This window comes from Acanthaster planci, linkage group LG04, assembly GCF_054643075.1.
Source record: "Acanthaster planci isolate LZ-2023a linkage group LG04, COTS_SCS, whole genome shotgun sequence".
Classification (NCBI taxonomy): domain Eukaryota; kingdom Metazoa; phylum Echinodermata; class Asteroidea; order Valvatida; family Acanthasteridae; genus Acanthaster; species Acanthaster planci.
In genome coordinates this window covers 16,708,893-16,736,741 of record NC_141780.1, presented here as the reverse complement: position 1 = coordinate 16,736,741, position 27,849 = coordinate 16,708,893, and the positions used below count along the sequence as shown (strand labels likewise).

Genomic DNA, 27,849 nt, shown 5'->3' with positions numbered 1-27,849 from the left:
GAATGTGCTTTAGAAATGTGTTTTACCTGTTTTACTTTTCCACACTTTTAGGATATTTAAAGCCTACTGGACACTTAACAACTGCAAAGACAGAGTTTCTAACAAAAGACAATAATTCCTGGATAACTTTAAGTTTTTCTCCCTTTTATCAAAGTGCATTTGGATAGGATCACTGTTGAATAAGTGGCTGGAAATTTAGAAGACCGCAACTTCCTTTAAGTTTCATTTCAATATGAAGAGTTCAGTGGAAAGACTTGAATTGTTACCATCACAAGAAGTTCCATTCCAGAAATATCCACTGGGGCATAAACAGGTGAAACCTCCTGGCTGGTTGACGCAAGTTGCTTCATCAGAACACGGCATATCTGAACATTCATCCACATCTGGTAAAAGTGAAGGAGAAAAGTGGTATCCATGTGAGCAAACATTTACGTGTTGTAGAAAGGTGAGGCATGATGAGGACTAGCAAATCAAAACAAAACAATTTCCGATCCACTGAAAGAAATCCGGCCATGCCAGCAATCGGGGAGAATTGTTGTTTTTGTTCCAGTAAATCTTGATTGATTTATAAACTCAAGACACAAATCTTGACTGGATACATAAAAAAGTAATAGTTTTTGTGGCATAATCTTGATTGCATAGATGAGTGAGACTGCCCTCTATGTTCTGACAAGAAACCAGTTCCTGCCATCCCAGGCGTAGTCTTTGATTGCACTGACAGGTGAAACTGCCCACTGTGTTCTGACAAGGAATCAAGTCAGGCCAGAAGGGATGTGAACCTGCAATCCCAGGCGTAGTCTTTGATTGCACTGACAGGTGAAACTGCCCACTGTGTTCTGACAAGGAATCGAGTCAGACCAGAAGGGATGTGAACCTACCTGAACAGTTTCTGCCATCCCAGGCATAGCCTTGATTGCACAGACAGGTGAAACTACCCATTGTGTTCTGACAAGGAACCAACTCGGGGCATGGAGGTTTATCAGCCAGGCATTCATCCATATCTAAGGATTGTGAAACAAATTCATGCTTAAAATTAGTTCATATCAATGCAGGGCAGGGCCTATCTGCCACAAGAGATCAGTTTGATACAATTGATGTTATGCAATGAGCAAAGAGTCTCCAAAAACTTTATTTTAGGGGAAAATTTGAAAAGCCATGAAAAATCTCTACAAACTTCCAAAGAGTAAAATCCAATCAATAATTTTTTCTATTTCAAATGTAGGATTGCAACAGGCATGTTGAAATTTCCAGCAAACCAGAAGAGGCCTCCATGAACACAATACATTATGTCATCTAAACTTTGCAAAAAGCCTGTAATCAAACTATTGTGAAAGGAAATACATGTACATGTTTATGTCTGCAAATTAAACAACTTGTTTGGTTCTCACCGATGCACTGTGATGAATTCCACTCATACCCACTCGGACAGGTGCACGCAAAGCCACCTATGCTGTTAATGCAAGGACGGTTGGTGGGCGGACACGACGATATCTCTTCACACTCATTCACGTCTGGACAAAAAAAAACAACCTACTTGAGAACAATTCAACATCTGAAACGGGTCAAGGGTGAAAAAAACTTTCTGCCTGCTCCATCTGATCTACAACATAATTCTTTAATACTTCAACTTCTATTCAATATTTGTGTTCTACTCCTGACTGCTGTGATGTGTGGCACTGATGGTTTTTTGTGCCCCGAAAGATGCAAAGGCAAAAAATGAAGAAATAATATAAAAATAGTGAGTCAAAAAGATCGTCAAAGGTTGTGAATCACTCTGTAAAATGTAAGGTGATCTTTGACTGCTAGAACTTTCCTTTAATACATGATTCACCCCGTATGATGTAACATCCATCTCTATGGTTGACTTGGCAAATGACCACCATAAACAAACAAAATATCACAGACACAAATTAAAAGCAAACTGCTCAGTTTAGAATGTTCCACAGCAGAATGGAAAGAGCGAAGGCAAACCTTTTTTAGGACATACCATTGCACTGACTGCCATCAAAGACAAATCCTGATTGACATACACAGGTGAAGGAGCCTTTGAGATTCTGACAAGGCAGCGAAGATGGACAGACAGATTCTTGCGTAGAACACTCATCTATGTCTGATTAATGAAAGAAAATAGTGAAACAATTTCTCAAAGCAAACACAAAACAGTCAAGAGATCTAGACGGCTATGATCAGATCATTGAAAGGGGCTAAACCTACTTTTGGACCAGTTTTTTAAGAACTGTTTGCAGAGTACATTACAGAATCTTTGATAATTTCCCCAAAATTGTTACAAAACCGGTTACTTGACGAAAGAAATTAAAGAGCACATTTCTCATTAGCTAAATTGAAAGTTACATTATGGGAATTTTATGGCAGCTCACACTCAAGCAGAAAAGTAACATAAAAGGGAGAATAAAACTTCTGGCAGAAAAAGTTTCTTCAGTACGCGGAAAAGAGGTTTTCCATCAAGTTGTGGTGTTTCTTACCAATGCAGTGTGTGGTGTTCCAGGTATAACCGTCAGGGCATACACAGATGAAACTTCCAGGCTGATTCATGCAATCAGCACCAGATGGACATGGTGAATCCAAACACTCATCAATATCTGGGGAGAGTACAACAGTAAGGAAAATTTCGAATTCTGCAAAATAAGCAAAACGTTTGAGAAAATGTCAAACCTTTTCTTCGGTGATGGGGAATTTTTGATGTCTTACCAATGCAATAAAATTAAGTGGTGCTGGAAACTATTTTTCTGACAGAAATTCTAAAAAAGACCACAGCAAACTGTTTTCAATGGAGTACCTAATAATACAGGAGACTGGAGCACAGATTTTTTAATCACTCTTTTATTGCAAGTCACACGTCAGTGTTTGCCGGTTAATGCTTGTGACTGTCTACAAGTCTGGTTGACTAGTGATTGGCAGATGATTAACTCTTCATAGGCAAGCAACCAATTTGTGTTCGGCCAGTAATTGATTGGGAATGTCTGATGATTGGATGAGGACTGACTTGTGATTACCTTCTAGCTGACTTTTGTTTGGCTAGAGACTGGCAAGTTATTGACTTCCAGTGGAGGTCGTTGAGGCACTTGGTGGCGACAGAGGAAGCAGTCTTTTGAGCCACTTCTGGGGATATGCCTTCACTTCTGAGCGTGTGCGGTAGTTGGGGGGCACGCACAACTGAGAAATGCAGCTCGAGAGGATTGATGATGAGAAGGGTTCAGAAGCCCTCTGGATGTCACACTCTGACTCACCTGTTGTGCAGCTCTTATCTGTGTATCCTGATGCACATGTGCAGATGTAGTCATTGACATCGTCAGTACACGTTCCTCCATTTGCACAACGGTTAGGGTTGCAATCATCAATGTCTAGAAAAGGAAACAAATTCAATACAACAGATTACAAATACGAACCTATTTTCAAACAAAGTGACACTTCGAGGTTAAAAGAGAAAACTAGAGGGAAAAAATACTCGTTGTACAGTTGGAATCAGTGTATCCTGGTGCACATGTGCATGTGTAGTTACTGACGCCATCAAAACAGAATTACTCCATTCATACAAGGGTTGGGATTACAATCATCAATATCTAACTACTACAAAGTTTTAGATCCTTGTTGACTTTAATCTTATGATGATATGAAAATCTTATGATGATATGAAAACACCATTTCTGTTACACTTTGAAGACCAAAGAATCAACAAAAAGGAGTACATAACCGTAAAAGGGAAGCAATGCAGGGTTAAACACGAGCTTGATTTACATCAATCAAAAGATTCTTCAATTTATCGTTACTAATAAAACACATGTGCATGTGTAGATTTTTACACCATCAGAACACATTCCTCTATTCATGCAAGGGTTGGGATCGCAATCATCAATGTCTTGAAACAAAAACAAAGATGACAATAATTATTTCGATCCAACCTCCTAATGAATTTGAGAAAAGTCAACAAAATAAAACTCATGTCCGAAAATGGATGTTCGGAGCAACTTTTTTGAATCAACGTTTAGATACTATATGTTAAACAGATATCTTCCTTAAAACAAAAATACAAATATTACAAGAAGCAACGAAAGATACCTATCCAATCTCCGTCAAAGAAATTGATTCTTGGAGTGTTTTCTCATTAATAATAGAAAACTTACCTGTTGTACAGTTGGTATCAGTGTATCCAGGTGCACATGTGCATGTGTAGTTATTGACACCATCAAAACACATTCCTCCATTCATGCAAGGGTCCGGATCGCAATCATCAATGTCTTGAAACAAAACAAAGATGACAATAATTATTTCGATCCAACCTCCTAATGAATTTGAGAAAAGTCAACAAAATAAAACACACGTCCGAAAATGGATGTTTGGAGCAACTTTTTGAATCAACGTTTAGAGACTATATGTTAAACAGATATCCTCCATAAAACAAAAATACAAATATCACAAGAAGGCAATGAAAGATACCAATACAATCTCCGTCAATGAAATTAATTCTTGAATTGTTTTTCTCATTAATAATAGAAAACTTACCTGTTGTACAGTTGGTATCAGTGTATCCAGGTGCACATCTGCATGTGTAGTTATTGACACCATCAAAACACATTCCTCCATTCATGCAAGGGTCCGGATCGCAATCATCGATGTCTTGAAGCGAAACAAAGATGACAATAATTATTTCGATCCAACTTTCTAATGAATTTGAGAAAAGTCAACAAAATAAAACTCATGTCCGAAAATGGATGTTCGGGCAACTTTTTGAATCAACGTTTAGAGACTATATGTTAAACAGATATCCTCCATAAAACAAAAATACAAATATCACAAGAAGGCAATGAAAGATACCAATACAATCTACGTCAATGCAATTGATTCTTGAAATGTTTTCTCATTAATAATAGAAAACTTACCTGTTGTACAGTTGGTATCAGTGTATCCAGGTGCACATTCACATGTGTAGTTATTGACACCATCAAAACACATTCCTCCATTCATGCAAGGGTCCGGATCGCAATCATCGATGTCTTGAAGCGAAACAAAGATGACAATAATTATTTCGATCCAACCTCCTAATGAATTTGATGATGTTCGGAGCAACTTTTTGAATCAACGTTTAGAGAATATATGTTAAACAGATATCCTCCATAAAACAAAAATACAAATATCACAAGAAGGCAATGAAAGATACCAATACAATCTACGTCAATGAAATTAATTCTTGAATTGTTTTCTCATTAATAATAGAAAACGTACCTGTTGTACAGTTGGTATCAGTGTATCCAGGTGCACATTCGCATGTGTAGTTATTGACACCATCAAAACACATTCCTTCATTCATGCAAGGGTCCGGATCGCAATCATCAATGTCTTGAAACAAAACAAAGAGGACAATAATTATTTCGATCCAACCTCCTGATGAATTTGAGAAAAGTCAACAAAATAAAACTCATGTCCGAAAATGGATGTTCGGAGCAACTTTTTTGAATCAACGTTTAGATACTATATGTTAAACAGATATCTTCCTGAAAACAAAATGTACAAATATTACAAGAAGGCAACGAAAGATACCTATCCAATCTCCGTCAAAGAAATTGATTCTTGGAGTGTTTTCTCATTAATAATAGAAAACTTACCTGTTGTACAGTTGGTATCAGTGTATCCAGGTGCACATTCGCATGTGTAGTTATTGACACCATCAAAACACATTCCTCCATTCATGCAAGGGTCCGGATCGCAATCATCAATGTCTTGAAAAAAAACAAAGATGACAATAATTATTTCGATCCAACCTCCTAATGAATTTGATGATGTTCGGGGCAACTTTTTGAATCAACGTTTAGAGATTATATGTTAAACAGATATCCTCCATAAAACAAAAATACAAATATCACAAAAAGGCAATGAAAGATACCTATCCAATCTATGTCAATGAAATTGATTCTTGAATTGTTTTCTCATTAATAATAGAAAACTTACCTGTTGTACAGTTGGTATCAGTGTATCCAGGTGCACATTCGCATGTGTAGTTATTGACACCATCAAAACACATTCCTCCATTCATGCAAGGGTCCGGATCGCAATCATCAATGTCTTGAAACAAAACAAAGATGACAATAATTATTTCGATCCAACCTCCTAATGGATTTGAGAAAAGTCAACAAAATAAAACTCATGTCCGAAAATGGATGCTCGGAGCAACTTTTTGAATCAACATTTAGAGACTATATGTTAAACAGATATCTTCCTGAAAACAAAATGTACAAATATTACAAGAAGGCAATGAAAGATACCTATCCAATCTACGTCAATGCAATTGATTCTTGAATTGTTTTCTCATTAATAATAAAAAACTTACCTATTGTACAGTTGGTATCAGTGTATCCAGGTGCACATTCACAAGTGTAGTTATTGACACCATCAAAACACATTCCTCCATTCATGCAAGGGTCCGGATCGCAATCATCAATGTCTTGAAACAAAACAAAGATGACAATAATTATTTCGATCCAACCTCCTCATGAATTTGAGAAAAGTCTTCAAAATAAAACTCATGTCCGAAAATGGATGTTCGGGCAACTTTTTGAATCAACGTTTAGAGACTATATGTTAAACAGATATCCTCCATAAAACAAAAATACAAATATCACAAGAAGGCAATGAAAGATACCAATACAATCTACGTCAATGAAATTAATTCTTGAATTGTTTTCTCATTAATAATAGAAAACGTACCTGTTGTACAGTTGGTATCAGTGTATCCAGGTGCACATTCGCATGTGTAGTTATTGACACCATCAAAACACATTCCTTCATTCATGCAAGGGTCTGGATCGCAATCATCAATGTCTTGAAACAAAACAAAGAGGACAATAATTATTTCGATCCAACCTCCTGATGAATTTGAGAAAAGTCAACAAAATAAAACTCATGTCCGAAAATGGATGTTCGGAGCAACTTTTTTCAATCAACGTTTAGATACTATATGTTAAACAGATATCTTCCTGAAAACAAAATGTACAAATATTACAAGAAGGCAACGAAAGATACCTATCCAATCTCCGTCAAAGAAATTGATTCTTGAAGTGTTTTCTCATTAATAATAGAAAACTTACCTGTTGTACAGTTGGTATCAGTGTATCCAGGTGCACATTCGCATGTGTAGTTATTGACACCATCAAAACACATTCCTCCATTCATGCAAGGGTCCGGATCGCAATCATCAATGTCTTGAAAAAAAACAAAGAGGACAATAATTATTTCGATCCAACCTCCTAATGAATTTGATGATGTTCGGGGCAACTTTTTGAATCAACGTTTAGAGATTATATGTTAAACAGATATCCTCCATAAAACAAAAATACAAATATCACAAAAAGGCAATGAAAGATACCTATCCAATCTATGTCAATGAAATTGATTCTTGAATTGTTTTCTCATTAATAATAGAAAACTTACCTGTTGTACAGTTGGTATCAGTGTATCCAGGTGCACATTCGCATGTGTAGTTATTGACACCATCAAAACACATTCCTCCATTCATGCAAGGGTCCGGATCGCAATCATCAATGTCTTGAAACAAAACAAAGATGACAATAATTATTTCGATCCAACCTCCTAATGGATTTGAGAAAAGTCAACAAAATAAAACTCATATCCGAAAATGGATGCTCGGAGCAACTTTTTGAATCAACATTTAGAGACTATATGTTAAACAGATATCCTCCATAAAACAAAAATACAAATATCACAAGAAGGCAATGAAAGATACCAATACAATCTACGTCAATGCAATTGATTCTTGAAATGTTTTCTCATTAATAATAGAAAACTTACCTGTTGTACAGTTGGTATCAGTGTATCCAGGTGCACATTCACATGTGTAGTTATTGACACCATCAAAACACATTCCTCCATTCATGCAAGGGTCCGGATCGCAATCATCAATGTCTTGAAACAAAACAAAGATGACAATAATTATTTCGATCCAACCTCCTAATGAATTTGATGATGTTCGGGGCAACTTTTTGAATCAACGTTTAGAGATTATATGTTAAACAGATATCCTCCATAAAACAAAAATACAAATATCACAAAAAGGCAATGAAAGATACCTATCCAATCTATGTCAATGAAATTGATTCTTGAATTGTTTTCTCATTAATAATAGAAAACTTACCTGTTGTACAGTTGGTATCAGTGTATCCAGGTGCACATTCGCATGTGTAGTTATTGACACCATCAAAACACATTCCTCCATTCATGCAAGGGTCCGGATCGCAATCATCAATGTCTTGAAACAAAACAAAGATGACAATAATTATTTCGATCCAACCTCCTAATGGATTTGAGAAAAGTCAACAAAATAAAACTCATAACCGAAAATGGATGCTCGGAGAAACTTTTTGAATCAACATTTAGAGACTAAATGTTAAACAGATATCTTCCTGAAAACAAAATGTACAAATATTACAAGAAGGCAATGAAAGATACCTATCCAATCTACGTCAATGCAATTGATTCTTGAATTGTTTTCTCATTAATAATAAAAAACTTACCTATTGTACAGTTGGTATCAGTGTATCCAGGTGCACATTCACAAGTGTAGTTATTGACACCATCAAAACACATTCCTCCATTCATGCAAGGGTCCGGATCGCAATCATCAATGTCTTGAAACAAAACAAAGATGACAATAATTATTTCGATCCAACCTCCTCATGAATTTGAGAAAAGTCTTCAAAATAAAACTCATGTCCGAAAATGGATGTTCGGGCAACTTTTTGAATCAACGTTTAGAGACTATATGTTAAACAGATATCCTCCATAAAACAAAAATACAAATATCACAAGCAGGCAATGAAAGATACCAATACAATCTACGTCAATGCAATTGATTCTTGAAATGTTTTCTCATTAATAATAGAAAACTTACCTGTTGTACAGTTGGTATCAGTGTATCCAGGTGCACATTCACATGTGTAGTTATTGACACCATCAAAACACATTCCTCCATTCATGCAAGGGTCCGGATCGCAATCATCGATGTCTTGAAGCGAAACAAAGATGACAATAATTATTTCGATCCAACCTCCTAATGAATTTGATGATGTTCGGGGCAACTTTTTGAATCAACGTTTAGAGACTATATGTTAAACAGATATCCTCCATAAAACAAAAATACAAATATCACAAGAAGGCAATGAAAGATACCAATACAATTTACGTCAATGAAATTAATTCTTGAATTGTTTTCTCATTAATAATAGAAAACGTACCTGTTGTACAGTTGGTATCAGTGTATCCAGGTGCACATTCGCATGTGTAGTTATTGACACCATCAAAACACATTCCTCCATTCATGCAAGGGTCCGGATCGCAATCATCAATGTCTTGAAACAAAACAAAGAGGACAATAATTATTTCGATCCAACCTCCTGATGAATTTGAGAAAAGTCAACAAAATAAAACTCATGTCCGAAAATGGATGTTCGGAGCAACTTTTTTGAATCAACGTTTAGATACTATATGTTAAACAGATATCTTCCTGAAAACAAAATGTACAAATATTACAAGAAGGCAACGAAAGATACCTCTCCAATCTCCGTCAAAGAAATTGATTCTTGGAGTGTTTTCTCATTAATAATAGAAAACTTACCTGTTGTACAGTTGGTATCAGTGTATCCAGGTGCACATTCGCATGTGTAGTTATTGACACCATCAAAACACATTCCTCCATTCATGCAAGGGTCCGGATCGCAATCATCAATGTCTTGAAACAAAACAAAGATGACAATAATTATTTCGATCCAACCTCCTAATGGATTTGAGAAAAGTCAACAAAATAAAACTCATGTCCGAAAATGGATGCTCGGAGCAACTTTTTGAATCAACATTTAGAGACTATATGTTAAACAGATATCTTCCTGAAAACAAAAAAATTACAAATATTACAAGAAGGCAATGAAAGATACCAATCCAATCTCCGTCAAAGAAATTGACACTTGGAGTGTTTTCTCATTAATAATAGAAAACTTACCTGTTGTACAGTTGGTATCAGTGTATCCAGGTGCACATTCGCATGTGTAGTTATTAACACCATCAAAACACATTCCTCCATTCATGCAAGGGTCCGGATCGCAATCATCTATGTCTTGAAGCGAAACAAAGATGACAATAATTATTTCGATCCAACCTCCTAATGAATTTGATGATGTTCGGGGCAACTTTTTGAATCAACGTTTAGAGATTATATGTTAAACAGATATCCTCCATAAAACAAAAATACAAATATCACAAAAAGGCAATGAAAGATACCTATCCAATCTATGTCAATGAAATTGATTCTTGAATTGTTTTCTCATTAATAATAGAAAACTTACCTGTTGTACAGTTGGTATCAGTGTATCCAGGTGCACATTCGCATGTGTAGTTATTGACACCATCAAAACACATTCCTCCATTCATGCAAGGGTCCGGATCGCAATCATCAATGTCTTGAAACAAAACAAAGATGACAACAATTATTTCGATCCAACCTCCTAATGGATTTGAGAAAAGTCAACATATTAAAACTCATGTCCGAAAATGGATGCTCGGAGCAACTTTTTGAATCAACATTTAGAGACTATATGTTAAACAGATATCTTCCTGAAAACAAAAAAATTACAAATATTACAAGAAGGCAATGAAAGATACCTATCCAATCTACGTCAATGCAATTGATTCTTGAATTGTTTTCTCATTAATAATAAAAAACTTACCTATTGTACAGTTGGTATCAGTGTATCCAGGTGCACATTCACAAGTGTAGTTATTGACACCATCAAAACACATTCCTCCATTCATGCAAGGGTCCGGATCGCAATCATCAATGTCTAGAAACAAAACAAAGATGACAATAATTATTTCGATCCAACCTCCTCATGAATTTGAGAAAAGTCAACAAAATAAAACTCATGTCCGAAAATGGATGTTCGGGCAACTTTTTGAATCAACGTTTAGAGACTATATGTTAAACAGATATCCTCCATAAAACAAAAATACAAATATCACAAGAAGGCAATGAAAGATACCAATACAATCTACGTCAAAGAAATTGATTCTTGAAATGTTTTCTCATTAATAATAGAAAACTTACCTGTTGTACAGTTGGTATCAGTGTATCCAGGTGCACATTCACATGTGTAGTTATTGACACCATCAAAACACATTCCTCCATTCATGCAAGGGTCCGGATCGCAATCATCGATGTCTTGAAGCGAAACAAAGATGACAATAATTATTTCGATCCAACCTCCTAATGAATTTGATGATGTTCGGGGCAACTTTTTGAATCAACGTTTAGAGACTATATGTTAAACAGATATCCTCCATAAAACAAAAATACAAATATCACAAGAAGGCAATGAAAGATACCAATACAATCTACGTCAATGAAATTAATTCTTGAATTGTTTTCTCATTAATAATAGACAACGTACCTGTTGTACAGTTGGTATCAGTGTATCCAGGTGCACATTCGCATGTGTAGTTATTGACACCATCAAAACACATTCCTCCATTCATGCAAGGGTCCGGATCGCAATCATCAATGTCTTGAAACAAAACAAAGAGGACAATAATTATTTCGATCCAACCTCCTGATGAATTTGAGAAAAGTCAACAAAATAAAACTCATGTCCGAAAATGGATGTTCGGAGCAACTTTTTTGAATTAACGTTTAGATACTATATGTTAAACAGATATCTTCCTGAAAACAAAATGTACAAATATTACAAGAAGGCAACGAAAGATACCTATTCAATCTCTGTCAAAGAAATTGATTCTTGGAGTGTTTTCTCATTAATAATAGAAAACTTACCTGTTGTACAGTTGGTATCAGTGTATCCAGGTGCACATGTGCATGTGTAGTTATTGACACCATCAAAACACATTCCTCCGTTCATGCAAGGGTCCGGATCGCAATCATCAATGTCTTGAAACAAAACAAAGATGACAATGATTATTTCGATCGAACCTCCTAATGAATTTGATGATGTTCGGGGCAACTTTTTGAATCAACGTTTAGAGACTATATGTTAAACAGATATCCTCCATAAAACAAAAATACAAATATCACAAGAAGGCAATGAAAGATACCTATTCAATCTACGTCAATGCAATTGATTCTTGAATTGTTTTCTCATTAATAATAGAAAACTTACCTGTTGTACAGTTGGTATCAGTGTATCCAGGTGCACATTCGCATGTGTAGTTATTGACACCATCAAAACACATTCCTCCATTCATGCAAGGGTCCGGATCGCAATCATCAATGTCTTGAAACAAAACAAAGATGACAATAATTATTTCGATCCAACCTCCTAATGAATTTGATGATGTTCGGGGCAACTTTTTGAATCAACGTTTAGAGATTATATGTTAAACAGATATCCTCCATAAAACAAAAATACAAATATCACAAGAAGGCAATGAAAGATACCTATCCAATCTACGTCAATGCAATTGATTCTTGAATTGTTTTCTCATTAATAATAGAAAACTTACCTGTTGTACAGTTGGTATCAGTGTATCCAGGTGCACATGTGCATGTGTAGTTATTGACACCATCAAAACACATTCCTCCATTCATGCAAGGGTCCGGATCGCAATCATCAATGTCTTGAAACAAAACAAAGATGACAATAATTATTTCGATCCAACCTCCTAATGGATTTGAGAAAAGTCAACAAAATAAAACTCATGTCCGAAAATGGATGCTCGGAGCAACTTTTTGAATCAACATTTAGAGACTATATGTTAAACAGATATCTTCCTGAAAACAAAAAAATTACAAATATTACAAGAAGGCAATGAAAGATACCTATCCAATCTACGTCAATGCAATTGATTCTTGAATTGTTTTCTCATTAATAATAAAAAAACTTACCTATTGTACAGTTGGTATCAGTGTATCCAGGTGCACATTCACAAGTGTAGTTATTGACACCATCAAAACACATTCCTCCATTCATGCAAGGGTCCGGATCGCAATCATCAATGTCTTGAAACAAAACAAAGATGACAATAATTATTTCGATCCAACCTCCTCATGAATTTGAGAAAAGTCAACAAAATAAAACTCATGTCCGAAAATGGATGTTCGGGCAACTTTTTGAATCAACGTTTAGAGACTATATGTTAAACAGATATCCTCCATAAAACAAAAATACAAATATCACAAGAAGCCAATGAAAGATACCAATACAATCTACGTCAATGCAATTGATTCTTGAAATGTTTTCTCATTAATAATAGAAAACTTACCTGTTGTACAGTTGGTATCAGTGTATCCAGGTGCACATTCGCATGTGTAGTTATTGACACCATCAAAACACATTCCTCCATTCATGCAAGGGTCCGGATCGCAATCATCAATGTCTTGAAACAAAACAAAGATGACAATAATTATTTCGATCCAACCTCCTGATGAATTTGATGATGTTCGGGGCAACTGTTTGAATCAACGTTTAGAGACTATATGTTAAACAGATATCCTCCATAAAACAAAAATACAAATATCACAAGAAGGCAATGAAAGATACCAATACAATCTACGTCAATGAAATTAATTCTTGAATTGTTTTCTCATTAATAATAGAAAACTTACCTGTTGTACAGTTGGTATCAGTGTATCCAGGTGCACATTCACATGTGTAGTTATTGACACCATCAAAACACATTCCTCCATTCATGCAAGGGTCCGGATCGCAATCATCGATGTCTTGAAACAAAACAAAGATGACAATAATTATTTCGATCCAACCTCCTAATGAATTTGATGATGTTCGGGGCAACTTTTTGAATCAACGTTTAGAGACTATATGTTAAACAGATATCCTCCATAAAACAAAAATACAAATATCACAAGAAGGCAATGAAAGATACCAATACAATCTACGTCAATGAAATTAATTCTTGAATTGTTTTCTCATTAATAATAGACAACGTACCTGTTGTACAGTTGGTATCAGTGTATCCAGGTGCACATTCGCATGTGTAGTTATTGACACCATCAAAACACATTCCTCCATTCATGCAAGGGTCCGGATCGCAATCATCAATGTCTTGAAACAAAACAAAGAGGACAATAATTATTTCGATCCAACCTCCTGATGAATTTGAGAAAAGTCAACAAAATAAAACTCATGTCCGAAAATGGATGTTCGGAGCAACTTTTTTGAATTAACGTTTAGATACTATATGTTAAACAGATATCTTCCTGAAAACAAAATGTACAAATATTACAAGAAGGCAACGAAAGATACCTATTCAATCTCTGTCAAAGAAATTGATTCTTGGAGTGTTTTCTCATTAATAATAGAAAACTTACCTGTTGTACAGTTGGTATCAGTGTATCCAGGTGCACATGTGCATGTGTAGTTATTGACACCATCAAAACACATTCCTCCGTTCATGCAAGGGTCCGGATCGCAATCATCAATGTCTTGAAACAAAACAAAGATGACAATGATTATTTCGATCGAACCTCCTAATGAATTTGATGATGTTCGGGGCAACTTTTTGAATCAACGTTTGGAGACTATATGTTAAACAGATATCCTCCATAAAACAAAAATACAAATATCACAAGAAGGCAATGAAAGATACCTATCCAATCTACGTCAAGGAAATTGATTCTTGAATTGTTTTCTCATTATTAATAGAAAACTTACCTGTTGTACAGTTGGTATCAGTGTATCCAGGTGCACATTCGCATGTGTAGTTATTGACACCATCAAAACACATTCCTCCATTCATGCAAGGGTCCGGATCGCAATCATCAATGTCTTGAAACAAAACAAAGATGACAATAATTATTTCGATCCAACCTCCTAATGAATTTGATGATGTTCGGGGCAACTTTTTGAATCAACGTTTAGAGATTATATGTTAAACAGATATCCTCCATAAAACAAAAATACAAATATCACAAAAAGGCAATGAAAGATAGCTATCCAATCTTTGTCAATGAAATTGATTCTTGAATTGTTTTCTCATTAATAATAGAAAACTTACCTGTTGTACAGTTGGTATCAGTGTATCCAGGTGCACATTTGCATGTGTAGTTATTGACACCATCAAAACACATTCCTCCATTCATGCAAGGGTCCGGATCGCAATCATCAATGTCTTGAAACAAAACAAAGATGACAATAATTATTTCGATCCAACCTCCTAATGGATTTGAGAAAAGTCAACAAAATAAAACTCATGTCCGAAAATGGATGCTCGGAGCAACTTTTTGAATCAACATTTAGAGACTATATGTTAAACAGATATCTTCCTGAAAACAAAAAAATTACAAATATTACAAGAAGGCAATGAAAGATACCTATCCAATCTACGTCAATGCAATTGATTCTTGAATTGTTTTCTCATTAATAATAAAAAAACTTACCTATTGTACAGTTGGTATCAGTGTATCCAGGTGCACATTCACAAGTGTAGTTATTGACACCATCAAAACACATTCCTCCATTCATGCAAGGGTCCGGATCGCAATCATCAATGTCTTGAAACAAAACAAAGATGACAATAATTATTTCGATCCAACCTCCTCATGAATTTGAGAAAAGTCAACAAAATAAAACTCATGTCCGAAAATGGATGTTCGGGCAACTTTTTGAATCAACGTTTAGAGACTATATGTTAAACAGATATCCTCCATAAAACAAAAATACAAATATCACAAGAAGCCAATGAAAGATACCAATACAATCTACGTCAATGCAATTGATTCTTGAAATGTTTTCTCATTAATAATAGAAAACTTACCTGTTGTACAGTTGGTATCAGTGTATCCAGGTGCACATTCGCATGTGTAGTTATTGACACCATCAAAACACATTCCTCCATTCATGCAAGGGTCCGGATCGCAATCATCAATGTCTTGAAACAAAACAAAGATGACAATAATTATTTCGATCCAACCTCCTGATGAATTTGATGATGTTCGGGGCAACTGTTTGAATCAACGTTTAGAGATTATATGTTAAACAGATATCCTCCATAAAACAAAAATACAAATATCACAAGAAGGCAATGAAAGATACCTATCCAATCTACGTCAAGGAAATTGATTCTTGAATTGTTTTCTCATTAATAATAGAAAACTTACCTGTTGTACAGTTGGTATCAGTGTATCCAGGTGCACATTCGCATGTGTAGTTATTGACACCATCAAAACACATTCCTCCATTCATGCAAGGGTCCGGATCGCAATCATCAATGTCTGGAAACAAAACAAAGATGACAATAATTATTTCGATCCAACCTCCTAATGAATTTGATGATGTTCGGGGCAACTTTTTGAATCAACGTTTAGAGATTATATGTTAAACAGATATCCTCCATAAAACAAAAATACAAATATCACAAGAAGGCATTGAAAGATACCAATACAATCTACGTCAATGAAATTAATTCTTGAATTGTTTTCTCATTAATAATAGAAAACGTACCTGTTGTACAGTTGGTATCAGTGTATCCAGGTGCACATTCGCATGTGTAGTTATTGACACCATCAAAACACATTCCTCCATTCATGCAAGGGTCCGGATCGCAATCATCAATGTCTTGAAACAAAACAAAGAGGACAATAATTATTTCGATCCAACCTCCTGATGAATTTGAGAAAAGTCAACAAAATAAAACTCATGTCCGAAAATGGATGTTCGGAGCAACTTTTTTGAATCAACGTTTAGATACTATATGTTAAACAGATATCTTCCTGAAAACAAAATGTACAAATATTACAAGAAGGCAATGAAAGATACCAATCCAATCTCCGTCAAAGAAATTGACACTTGGAGTGTTTTCTCATTAATAATAGAAAACTTACCTGTTGTACAGTTGGTATCAGTGTATCCAGGTGCACATTCGCATGTGTAGTTATTGACACCATCAAAACACATTCCTCCATTCATGCAAGGGTCCGGATCGCAATCATCTATGTCTTGAAACAAAACAAAGATGACAATAATTATTTCGATCCAACCTCCTAATGAATTTGATGATGTTCGGGGCAACTTTTTGAATCAACGTTTAGAGATTATATGTTAAACAGATATCCTCCATAAAACAAAAATACAAATATCACAAAAAGGCAATGAAAGATACCTATCCAATTAATGTCAATGAAATTGATTCTTGAATTGTTTTCTCATTAATAATAGAAAACTTACCTGTTGTACAGTTGGTATCAGTGTATCCAGGTGCACATTCGCATGTGTAGTTATTGACACCATCAAAACACATTCCTCCATTCATGCAAGGGTCCGGATCGCAATCATCAATGTCTTGAAACAAAACAAAGATGACAATAATTATTTCGATCCAACCTCCTAAAGGATTTGAGAAAAGTCAACAAAATAAAACTCATGTCCGAAAATGGATGTTCGGAGCAACTTTTTTGAATCAACGTTTAGATACTATATGTTAAACAGATATCCTCCTGAAAACAAAAATGTACGAATATTACAAGAAGGCAACGAAAGATACCTATCCAATCTCCGTCACAGAAATTGATTCTTGGAGTGTTTTCTCATTAATAATAGAAAACTTACCTGTTGTACAGTTGGTATCAGTGTATCCAGGTGCACATGTGCATGTGTAGTTATTGACACCATCAAAACACATTCCTCCATTCATGCAAGGGTCCGGATTGCAATCATCAATGTCTTGAAACAAAACAAAGATGACAATAATTATTTCGATCCAACCTCCTAATGAATTTGATGATGTTCGGGGCAACTTTTTGAATCAACGTTTAGAGACTATATGTTAAACAGATATCCTCCATAAAACAAAAATACAAATATCACAAGAAGGCAATGAAAGATACCAATGACAATCTACGTCAAAGAAATTGATTCTTGAAATGTTTTCTCATTAATAATAGAAAACTTACCTGTTGTACAGTTGGTATCAGTGTATCCAGGTGCACATTCACATGTGTAGTTATTGACACCATCAAAACACATTCCTCCATTCATGCAAGGGTCCGGATCGCAATCATCGATGTCTTGAAGCGAAACAAAGATGACAATAATTATTTCGATCCAACCTCCTAATGAATTTGATGATGTTCGGGGCAACTTTTTGAATCAACGTTTAGAGACTATATGTTAAACAGATATCCTCCATAAAACAAAAATACAAATATCACAAGAAGGCAATGAAAGATACCAATACAATCTACGTCAATGAAATTAATTCTTGAATTGTTTTCTCATTAATAATAGAAAACGTACCTGTTGTACAGTTGGTATCAGTGTATCCAGGTGCACATTCGCATGTGTAGTTATTGACACCATCAAAACACATTCCTCCATTCATGCAAGGGTCCGGATCGCAATCATCAATGTCTTGAAACAAAACAAAGATGACAATAATTATTTCGATCCAACCTCCTAAAGGATTTGAGAAAAGTCAACAAAATAAAACTCATGTCCGAAAATGGATGTTCGGAGCAACTTTTTTGAATCAACGTTTAGATACTATATGTTAAACAGATATCCTCCTGAAAACAAAAATGTACGAATATTACAAGAAGGCAACGAAAGATACCTATCCAATCTCCGTCACAGAAATTGATTCTTGGAGTGTTTTCTCATTAATAATAGAAAACTTACCTGTTGTACAGTTGGTATCAGTGTATCCAGGTGCACATGTGCATGTGTAGTTATTGACACCATCAAAACACATTCCTCCATTCATGCAAGGGTCCGGATCGCAATCATCAATGTCTTGAAACAAAACAAAGATGACAATAATTATTTCGATCCAACCTCCTAATGAATTTGATGATGTTCGGGGCAACTTTTTGAATCAACGTTTAGAGACTATATGTTAAACAGATATCCTCCATAAAACAAAAATACAAATATCACAAGAAGGCAATGAAAGATACCAATACAATCTCCGTCAATGAAATTGATTCTTGAATTGTTTTCTCATTAATAATAGAAAACTTACCTGTTGTACAGTTGGTATCAGTGTATCCAGGTGCACATTCGCATGTGTAGTTATTGACACCATCAAAACACATTCCTCCATTTATGCAAGGGTCCGGATCGCAATCATCAATGTCTTGAAACAAAACAAAGATGACAATAATTATTTCGATCCAACCTCCTAATGGATTTGAGAAAAGTCAACCAAATAAAACTCATGTCCGAAAATGGATGCTCGGAGCAACTTTTTGAATCAACATTTAGAGACTATATGTTAAACAGATATCTTCCTGAAAACAAAAAATTACAAATATTACAAGAAGGCAATGAAAGATACCTATCCAATCTACGTCAATGCAATTGATTCTTGAATTGTTTTCTCATTAATAATAAAAAACTTACCTATTGTACAGTTGGTATCAGTGTATCCAGGTGCACATTCACAAGTGTAGTTATTGACACCATCAAAACACATTCCTCCATTCATGCAAGGGTCCGGATCGCAATCATCAATGTCTAGAAACAAAACAAAGATGACAATAATTATTTCGATCCAACCTCCTCATGAATTTGAGAAAAGTCAACAAAATAAAACTCATGTCCGAAAATGGATGTTCGGGCAACTTTTTGAATCAACGTTTAGAGACTATATGTTAAACAGATATCCTCCATAAAACAAAAATACAAATATCACAAGAAGGCAATGAAAGATACCAATACAATCTACGTCAAAGAAATTGATTCTTGAAATGTTTTCTCATTAATAATAGAAAACTTACCTGTTGTACAGTTGGTATCAGTGTATCCAGGTGCACATTCACATGTGTAGTTATTGACACCATCAAAACACATTCCTCCATTCATGCAAGGGTCCGGATCGCAATCATCGATGTCTTGAAGCGAAACAAAGATGACAATAATTATTTCGATCCAACCTCCTAATGAATTTGATGATGTTCGGGGCAACTTTTTGAATCAACGTTTAGAGACTATATGTTAAACAGATATCCTCCATAAAACAAAAATACAAATATCACAAGAAGGCAATGAAAGATACCAATACAATCTACGTCAATGAAATTAATTCTTGAATTGTTTTCTCATTAATAATAGAAAACGTACCTGTTGTACAGTTGGTATCAGTGTATCCAGGTGCACATTCGCATGTGTAGTTATTGACACCATCAAAACACATTCCTCCATTCATGCAAGGGTCCGGATCGCAATCATCAATGTCTTGAAACAAAACAAAGAGGACAATAATTATTTCGATCCAACCTCCTGATGAATTTGAAAAAAGTCAACAAAATAAAACTCATGTCCGAAAATGGATGTTCGGAGCAACTTTTTGAATCAACATTTAGAGACTATATGTTAAACAGATATCTTCCTGAAAACAAAAAAATTACAAATATTACAAGAAGGCAATGAAAGATACCTATCCAATCTACGTCAATGCAATTGATTCTTGAATTGTTTTCTCATTAATAATAAAAAACTTACCTATTGTACAGTTGGTATCAGTGTATCCAGGTGCACATTCACAAGTGTAGTTATTGACACCATCAAAACACATTCCTCCATTCATGCAAGGGTCCGGATCGCAATCATCAATGTCTAGAAACAAAACAAAGATGACAATAATTATTTCGATCCAACCTCCTCATGAATTTGAGAAAAGTCAACAAAATAAAACTCATGTCCGAAAATGGATGTTCGGGCAACTTTTTGAATCAACGTTTAGAGACTATATGTTAAACAGATATCCTCCATAAAACAAAAATACAAATATCACAAGAAGGCAATGAAAGATACCAATACAATCTACGTCAAAGAAATTGATTCTTGAAATGTTTTCTCATTAATAATAGAAAACTTACCTGTTGTACAGTTGGTATCAGTGTATCCAGGTGCACATTCACATGTGTAGTTATTGACACCATCAAAACACATTCCTCCATTCATGCAAGGGTCCGGATCGCAATCATCGATGTCTTGAAGCGAAACAAAGATGACAATAATTATTTCGATCCAACCTCCTAATGAATTTGATGATGTTCGGGGCAACTTTTTGAATCAACGTTTAGAGACTATATGTTAAACAGATATCCTCCATAAAACAAAAATACAAATATCACAAGAAGGCAATGAAAGATACCTATCCAATCTACGTCAATGCAATTGATTCTTGAATTGTTTTCTCATTAATGATAGAAAGCTTACCTGTAGTACAGTTGGTATCAGTGTATCCAGGTGCACATGTGCATGTGTAGTTATTGACTCCATCAAAACACATTCCTCCATTCATGCAAGGGTCCGGATCGCAATCATCAATGTCTTGAAACAAAACAAAGATGACAATAATTATTTCGATCCAACCTCCTAATGAATTTGAGCAAAGTCAACAAAATAAAACACATGTGCGAAAATGGATGTTTGGAGCAACTTTTTTAATCAACGTTTAGAGACTATATGTTAAACAGATATCTTCCTCAAAACAAAAAATTACAAATATTACAAGAAGGCAATGAAAGATACCTATCCAATCTACGTCAATGCAATTGATTCTTGGAGTGTTTTCTCATTAATAATAGCAAACTTACCTGTTGTACATTTGGTGTCAGTGTATCCAGGTGCACATGTGCATGTGTAGTTATTGACACCATCAAAACACATTCCTCCATTCATGCAAGGGTCCGGATCGCAATCATCAATGTCTTGAAACAAAACAAAGATGACAATAATTATTTCGATCCAACATCCTAATGAATTTGAGAAAAGTCAACAAAATAAAACACATGTCCGAAAATGGATACTCGGAGCAACTTTTTGAATCAACGTTTAGAGACTATATGTTAAACAGATATCCTCCATAAAACAAAAATACAAATATCACAAGAAGGCAACGAAAGATACCTATTCAATCTCTGTCAAAGAAATTGATTCTTGGAGTGTTTTCTCATTAATAATAGAAAACTTACCTGTTGTACAGTTGGTATCAGTGTATCCAGGTGCACATGTGCATGTGTAGTTATTGACACCATCAAAACACATTCCTCCATTCATGCAAGGGTCCGGATCGCAATCATCAATGTCTTGAAACAAAACAAAGAGGACAATAATTATTTCGATCCAACCTCCTGATGAATTTGAGAAAAGTCAACAAAATAAAACTCATGTCCGAAAATGGATGTTCGGAGCAACTTTTTTGAATTAACGTTTAGATACTATATGTTAAACAGATATCTTCCTGAAAACAAAATGTACAAATATTACAAGAAGGCAACGAAAGATACCTATTCAATCTCTGTCAAAGAAATTAATTCTTAGAGTGTTTTCTCATTAATAATAGAAAACTTACCTGTTGTACAGTTGGTATCAGTGTATCCAAGTGCACATGTGCATGTGTAGTTATTGACACCATCAAAACACATTCCTCCGTTCATGCAAGGGTCCGGATCGCAATCATCAATGTCTTGAAACAAAACAAAGATGACAATGATTATTTCGATCGAACCTCCTAATGAATTTGATGATGTTCGGGGCAACTTTTTGAATCAACGTTTAGAGACTTTATGTTAAACAGATATCCTCCATAAAACAAAAATACAAATATCACAAGAAGGCAATGAAAGATACCTATCCAATCTACGTCAAAGAAATTGATTCTTGAATTGTTTTCTCATTATTAATAGAAAACTTACCTGTTGTACAGTTGGTTTCAGTGTATCCAGGTGCACATTCGCATGTGTAGTTATTGACACCATCAAAACACATTCCTCCATTCATGCAAGGGTCCGGATCGCAATCATCAATGTCTTGAAACAAAACAAAGATGACAATATTTATTTCGATCCAACCTCCTAATGAATTTGATGATGTTCGGGGCAACTTTTTGAATCAACGTTTAGAGATTATATGTTAAACAGATATCCTCCATAAAACAAAAATACAAATATCACAAAAAGGCAATGAAAGATAGCTATCCAATCTTTGTCAATGAAATTGATTCTTGAATTGTTTTCTCATTAATAATAGAAAACTTACCTGTTGTACAGTTGGTATCAGTGTATCCAGGTGCACATTCGCATGTGTAGTTATTGACACCATCAAAACACATTCCTCCATTCATGCAAGGGTCCGGATCGCAATCATCAATGTCTAGAAACAAAACAAAGATGACAATAATTATTTCGATCCAACCTCCTCATGAATTTGAGAAAAGTCAACAAAATAAAACTCATGTCCGAAAATGGATGTTCGGGCAACTTTTTGAATCAACGTTTAGAGACTATATGTTAAACAGATATCCTCCATAAAACAAAAATACAAATATCACAAGAAGGCAATGAAAGATACCAATACAATCTACGTCAAAGAAATTGATTCTTGAAATGTTTTCTCATTAATAATAGAAAACTTACCTGTTGTACAGTTGGTATCAGTGTATCCAGGTGCACATTCACATGTGTAGTTATTGACACCATCAAAACACATTCCTCCATTCATGCAAGGGTCCGGATCGCAATCATCGATGTCTTGAAGCGAAACAAAGATGACAATAATTATTTCGATCCAACCTCCTAATGAATTTGATGATGTTCGGGGCAACTTTTTGAATCAACGTTTAGAGACTATATGTTAAACAGATATCCTCCATAAAACAAAAATACAAATATCACAAGAAGGCAATGAAAGATACCAATACAATCTACGTCAATGAAATTAATTCTTGAATTGTTTTCTCATTAATAATAGAAAACGTACCTGTTGTACAGTTGGTATCAGTGTATCCAGGTGCACATTCGCATGTGTAGTTATTGACACCATCAAAACACATTCCTCCATTCATGCAAGGGTCCGGATCGCAATCATCAATGTCTTGAAACAAAACAAAGAGGACAATAATTATTTCGATCCAACCTCCTGATGAATTTGAAAAAAGTCAACAAAATAAAACTCATGTCCGAAAATGGATGTTCAGAGCAACTTTTTTAATCAACGTTTAGAGACTATATGTTAAACAGATATCTTCTTGAAAACAAAAAATTACAAATATTACAAGAAGGCAATGAAAGATACCTATCCAATCTACGTCAATGCAATTGATTCTTGAATTGTTTTCTCATTAATAATAAAAAACTTACCTATTGTACAGTTGGTATCAGTGTATCCAGGTGCACATTCACAAGTGTAGTTATTGACACCATCAAAACACATTCCTCCATTCATGCAAGGGTCCGGATCGCAATCATCAATGTCTAGAAACAAAACAAAGAGGACAATAATTATTTCGATCCAACCTCCTCATGAATTTGAGAAAAGTCAACAAAATAAAACTCATGTCCGAAAATGGATGTTCGGGCAACTTTTTGAATCAACGTTTAGAGACTATATGTTAAACAGATATCCTCCATAAAACAAAAATACAAATATCACAAGAAGGCAATGAAAGATACCAATACAATCTACGTCAAAGAAATTGATTCTTGAATTGTTTTTCTCATTAATAATAGAAAACTTACCTGTTGTACAGTTGGTATCAGTGTATCCAGGTGCACATTCACATGTGTAGTTATTGACACCATCAAAACACATTCCTCCATTCATGCAAGGGTCCGGATCGCAATCATCGATGTCTTGAAGCGAAACAAAGATGACAATAATTATTTCGATCCAACCTCCTAATGAATTTGATGATGTTCGGGGCAACTTTTTGAATCAACGTTTAGAGACTATATGTTAAACAGATATCCTCCATAAAACAAAAATACAAATATCACAAGAAGGCAATGAAAGATACCAATACAATCTACGTCAATGAAATTAATTCTTGAATTGTTTTCTCATTAATAATAGAAAACGTACCTGTTGTACAGTTGGTATCAGTGTATCCAGGTGCACATTCGCATGTGTAGTTATTGACACCATCAAAACACATTCCTCCATTCATGCAAGGGTCCGGATCGCAATCATCAATGTCTTGAAACAAAACAAAGAGGACAATAATTATTTCGATCCAACCTCCTGATGAATTTGAGAAAAGTCAACAAAATAAAACTCATGTCCGAAAATGGATGTTCGGAGCAACTTTTTTGAATTAACGTTTAGATACTATATGTTAAACAGATATCTTCCTGAAAACAAAATGTACAAATATTACAAGAAGGCAACGAAAGATACCTATTCAATCTCTGTCAAAGAAATTGATTCTTGGAGTGTTTTCTCATTAATAATAGAAAACTTACCTGTTGTACAGTTGGTATCAGTGTATCCAGGTGCACATGTGCATGTGTAGTTATTGACACCATCAAAACACATTCCTCCATTCATGCAAGGGTCCGGATCGCAATCATCAATGTCTTGAAACAAAACAAAGAGGACAATAATTATTTCGATCCAACCTCCTGATGAATTTGAGAAAAGTCAACAAAATAAAACTCATGTCCGAAAATGGATGTTCGGAGCAACTTTTTTGAATTAACGTTTAGATACTATATGTTAAACAGATATCTTCCTGAAAACAAAATGTACAAATATTACAAGAAGGCAACGAAAGATACCCATTCAATCTCTGTCAAAGAAATTGATTCTTGGAGTGTTTTCTCATTAATAATAGAAAACTTACCTGTTGTACAGTTGGTATCAGTGTATCCAGGTGCACATGTGCATGTGTAGTTATTGACACCATCAAAACACATTCCTCCGTTCATGCAAGGGTCCGGATCGCAATCATCAATGTCTTGAAACAAAACAAAGATGACAATGATTATTTCGATCGAACCTCCTAATGAATTTGATGATGTTCGGGGCAACTTTTTGAATCAACGTTTAGAGACTTTATGTTAAACAGATATCCTCCATAAAACAAAAATACAAATATCACAAGAAGGCAATGAAAGATACCTATCCAATCTACGTCAAAGAAATTGATTCTTGAATTGTTTTCTCATTATTAATAGAAAACTTACCTGTTGTACAGTTGGTTTCAGTGTATCCAGGTGCACATTCGCATGTGTAGTTATTGACACCATCAAAACACATTCCTCCATTCATGCAAGGGTCCGGATCGCAATCATCAATGTCTTGAAACAAAACAAAGATGACAATATTTATTTCGATCCAACCTCCTAATGAATTTGATGATGTTCGGGGCAACTTTTTGAATCAACGTTTAGAGATTATATGTTAAACAGATATCCTCCATAAAACAAAAATACAAATATCACAAAAAGGCAATGAAAGATAGCTATCCAATCTTTGTCAATGAAATTGATTCTTGAATTGTTTTCTCATTAATAATAGAAAACTTACCTGTTGTACAGTTGGTATCAGTGTATCCAGGTGCACATTCGCATGTGTAGTTATTGACACCATCAAAACACATTCCTCCGTTCATGCAAGGGTCCGGATCGCAATCATCAATGTCTTGAAACAAAACAAAGATGACAATGATTATTTCGATCCAACCTCCTAATGAATTTGATGATGTTCGGGGCAACTTTTTGAATCAACGTTTAGAGACTTTATGTTAAACAGATATCCTCCATAAAACAAAAATACAAATATCACAAGAAGGCAATGAAAGATACCTATCCAATCTACGTCAAAGAAATTGATTCTTGAATTGTTTTCTCATTATTAATAGAAAACTTACCTGTTGTACAGTTGGTATCAGTGTATCCAGGTGCACATTCGCATGTGTAGTTATTGACACCATCAAAACACATTCCTCCATTCATGCAAGGGTCCGGATCGCAATCATCAATGTCTTGAAACAAAACAAAGAGGACAATAATTATTTCGATCCAACCTCCTGATGAATTTGAGAAAAGTCAACAAAATAAAACTCATGTCCGAAAATGGATGTTCGGAGCAACTTTTTTGAATCAACGTTTAGATACTATATGTTAAACAGATATCTTCCTGAAAACAAAATGTACAAATATTACAAGAAGGCAATGAAAGATACCAATCCAATCTCCGTCAAAGAAATTGACACTTGGATTGTTTTCTCATTAATAATAGAAAACTTACCTGTTGTACAGTTGGTATCAGTGTATCCAGGTGCACATTCGCATGTGTAGTTATTGACACCATCAAAACACATTCCTCCATTCATGCAAGGGTCCGGATCGCAATCATCTATGTCTTGAAACAAAACAAAGATGACAATAATTATTTCGATCCAACCTCCTAATGAATTTGATGATGTTCGGGGCAACTTTTTGAATCAACGTTTAGAGATTATATGTTAAACAGATATCCTCCATAAAACAAAAATACAAATATCACAAAAAGGCAATGAAAGATACCTATCCAATTAATGTCAATGAAATTGATTCTTGAATTGTTTTCTCATTAATAATAGAAAACTTACCTGTTGTACAGTTGGTATCAGTGTATCCAGGTGCACATTCGCATGTGTAGTTATTGACACCATCAAAACACATTCCTCCATTCATGCAAGGGTCCGGATCGCAATCATCAATGTCTTGAAACAAAACAAAGATGACAATAATTATTTCGATCCAACCTCCTAAAGGATTTGAGAAAAGTCAACAAAATAAAACTCATGTCCGAAAATGGATGTTCGGAGCAACTTTTTTGAATCAACGTTTAGAGACTATATGTTAAACAGATATCCTCCTGAAAACAAAAATGTACGAATATTACAAGAAGGCAACGAAAGATACCTATCCAATCTCCGTCACAGAAATTGATTCTTGGAGTGTTTTCTCATTAATAATAGAAAACTTACCTGTTGTACAGTTGGTATCAGTGTATCCAGGTGCACATGTGCATGTGTAGTTATTGACACCATCAAAACACATTCCTCCATTCATGCAAGGGTCCGGATTGCAAT

The 27,849-nt window shown here is 34.9% G+C and overlaps 2 protein-coding genes across 14 annotated transcripts in view; both read right to left on the bottom strand.

Annotated features, from left to right (window-relative positions):
* Positions 1–22,097, bottom strand: part of LOC110974022 (uncharacterized) — a 34,138-nt gene extending 12,041 nt beyond the window's left edge. Inside the window, exons 1-21 of one of the 13 annotated variants that reach the window (XM_087136400.1) lie at positions 21,965–22,097; positions 21,207–21,320; positions 20,864–20,977; positions 20,487–20,600; positions 19,763–19,876; positions 19,386–19,499; positions 17,939–18,052; positions 14,360–14,473; positions 13,637–13,750; positions 11,849–11,962; positions 11,126–11,239; positions 8,921–9,034; positions 7,822–7,935; positions 4,899–5,012; positions 4,522–4,635; positions 3,249–3,362; positions 2,484–2,600; positions 1,988–2,110; positions 1,389–1,511; positions 879–1,001; positions 267–383 (exon numbers count right to left, since the gene is read on the bottom strand). In XM_087136400.1, coding sequence (XP_086992526.1) covers positions 267–383; positions 879–1,001; positions 1,389–1,511; positions 1,988–2,110; positions 2,484–2,600; positions 3,249–3,362; positions 4,522–4,635; positions 4,899–5,012; positions 7,822–7,935; positions 8,921–9,034; positions 11,126–11,239; positions 11,849–11,962; positions 13,637–13,750; positions 14,360–14,473; positions 17,939–18,052; positions 19,386–19,499; positions 19,763–19,876; positions 20,487–20,600; positions 20,864–20,977; positions 21,207–21,320; positions 21,965–22,049 — 2,398 coding nt within the window. In that variant the 5' untranslated portion in view covers positions 22,050–22,097. Of the gene's footprint in view, positions 1–266; positions 384–878; positions 1,002–1,388; positions 1,512–1,987; positions 2,111–2,483; positions 2,601–3,248; positions 3,363–4,521; positions 4,636–4,898; positions 5,013–5,241; positions 5,356–7,821; positions 7,936–8,920; positions 9,035–11,125; positions 11,240–11,848; positions 11,963–12,534; positions 12,646–13,636; positions 13,751–14,359; positions 14,474–15,045; positions 15,156–15,427; positions 15,542–17,938; positions 18,053–18,662; positions 18,777–19,385; positions 19,500–19,762; positions 19,877–20,486; positions 20,601–20,863; positions 20,978–21,206; positions 21,321–21,586; positions 21,720–21,964 lie in introns of those variants that run through there. The other 12 variants (XM_087136399.1, XM_087136401.1, XM_087136403.1 and 9 more) reach the window with 12 other exon arrangements.
* A 182-nt stretch (positions 22,098–22,279) lies between these two features.
* LOC147799427 (uncharacterized) lies at positions 22,280–25,371 on the bottom strand. Its single transcript, XM_087135554.1, has 6 exons — positions 25,232–25,371; positions 24,509–24,622; positions 24,131–24,244; positions 23,408–23,521; positions 23,031–23,144; positions 22,280–22,290 (listed from the first exon to the last, which is right to left on the bottom strand). The coding sequence occupies exons 1-6, from the start codon at positions 25,314–25,316 to the stop codon at positions 22,280–22,282; spliced, it is 552 nt and encodes a 183-aa protein (XP_086991680.1). The 5' UTR covers positions 25,317–25,371.
* Between the last annotated feature and the right edge of the window lie 2,478 nt (positions 25,372–27,849).

What these genes read in the sequence shown, in the direction of transcription:
- LOC147799427 (XM_087135554.1), bottom strand. Translation starts at nt 25,316, where the DNA reads ATGAATGGAGGAATGTGTTTTGATGGTGTCAATAACTACACATGCACA. An exon ending in TGATACCAACTGTACAATAG is followed by an intron (nt 23,522 to 24,130) that starts GTAAGTTTTTTA and finishes TTTCGCTTCAAG; the next exon opens with ACATCGATGATTGCGATCCG. An exon ending in TGATACCAACTGTACAACAG is followed by an intron (nt 23,145 to 23,407) that starts GTAAGTTTTCTA and finishes TTTTGTTTCTAG; the next exon opens with ACATTGATGATTGCGATCCG.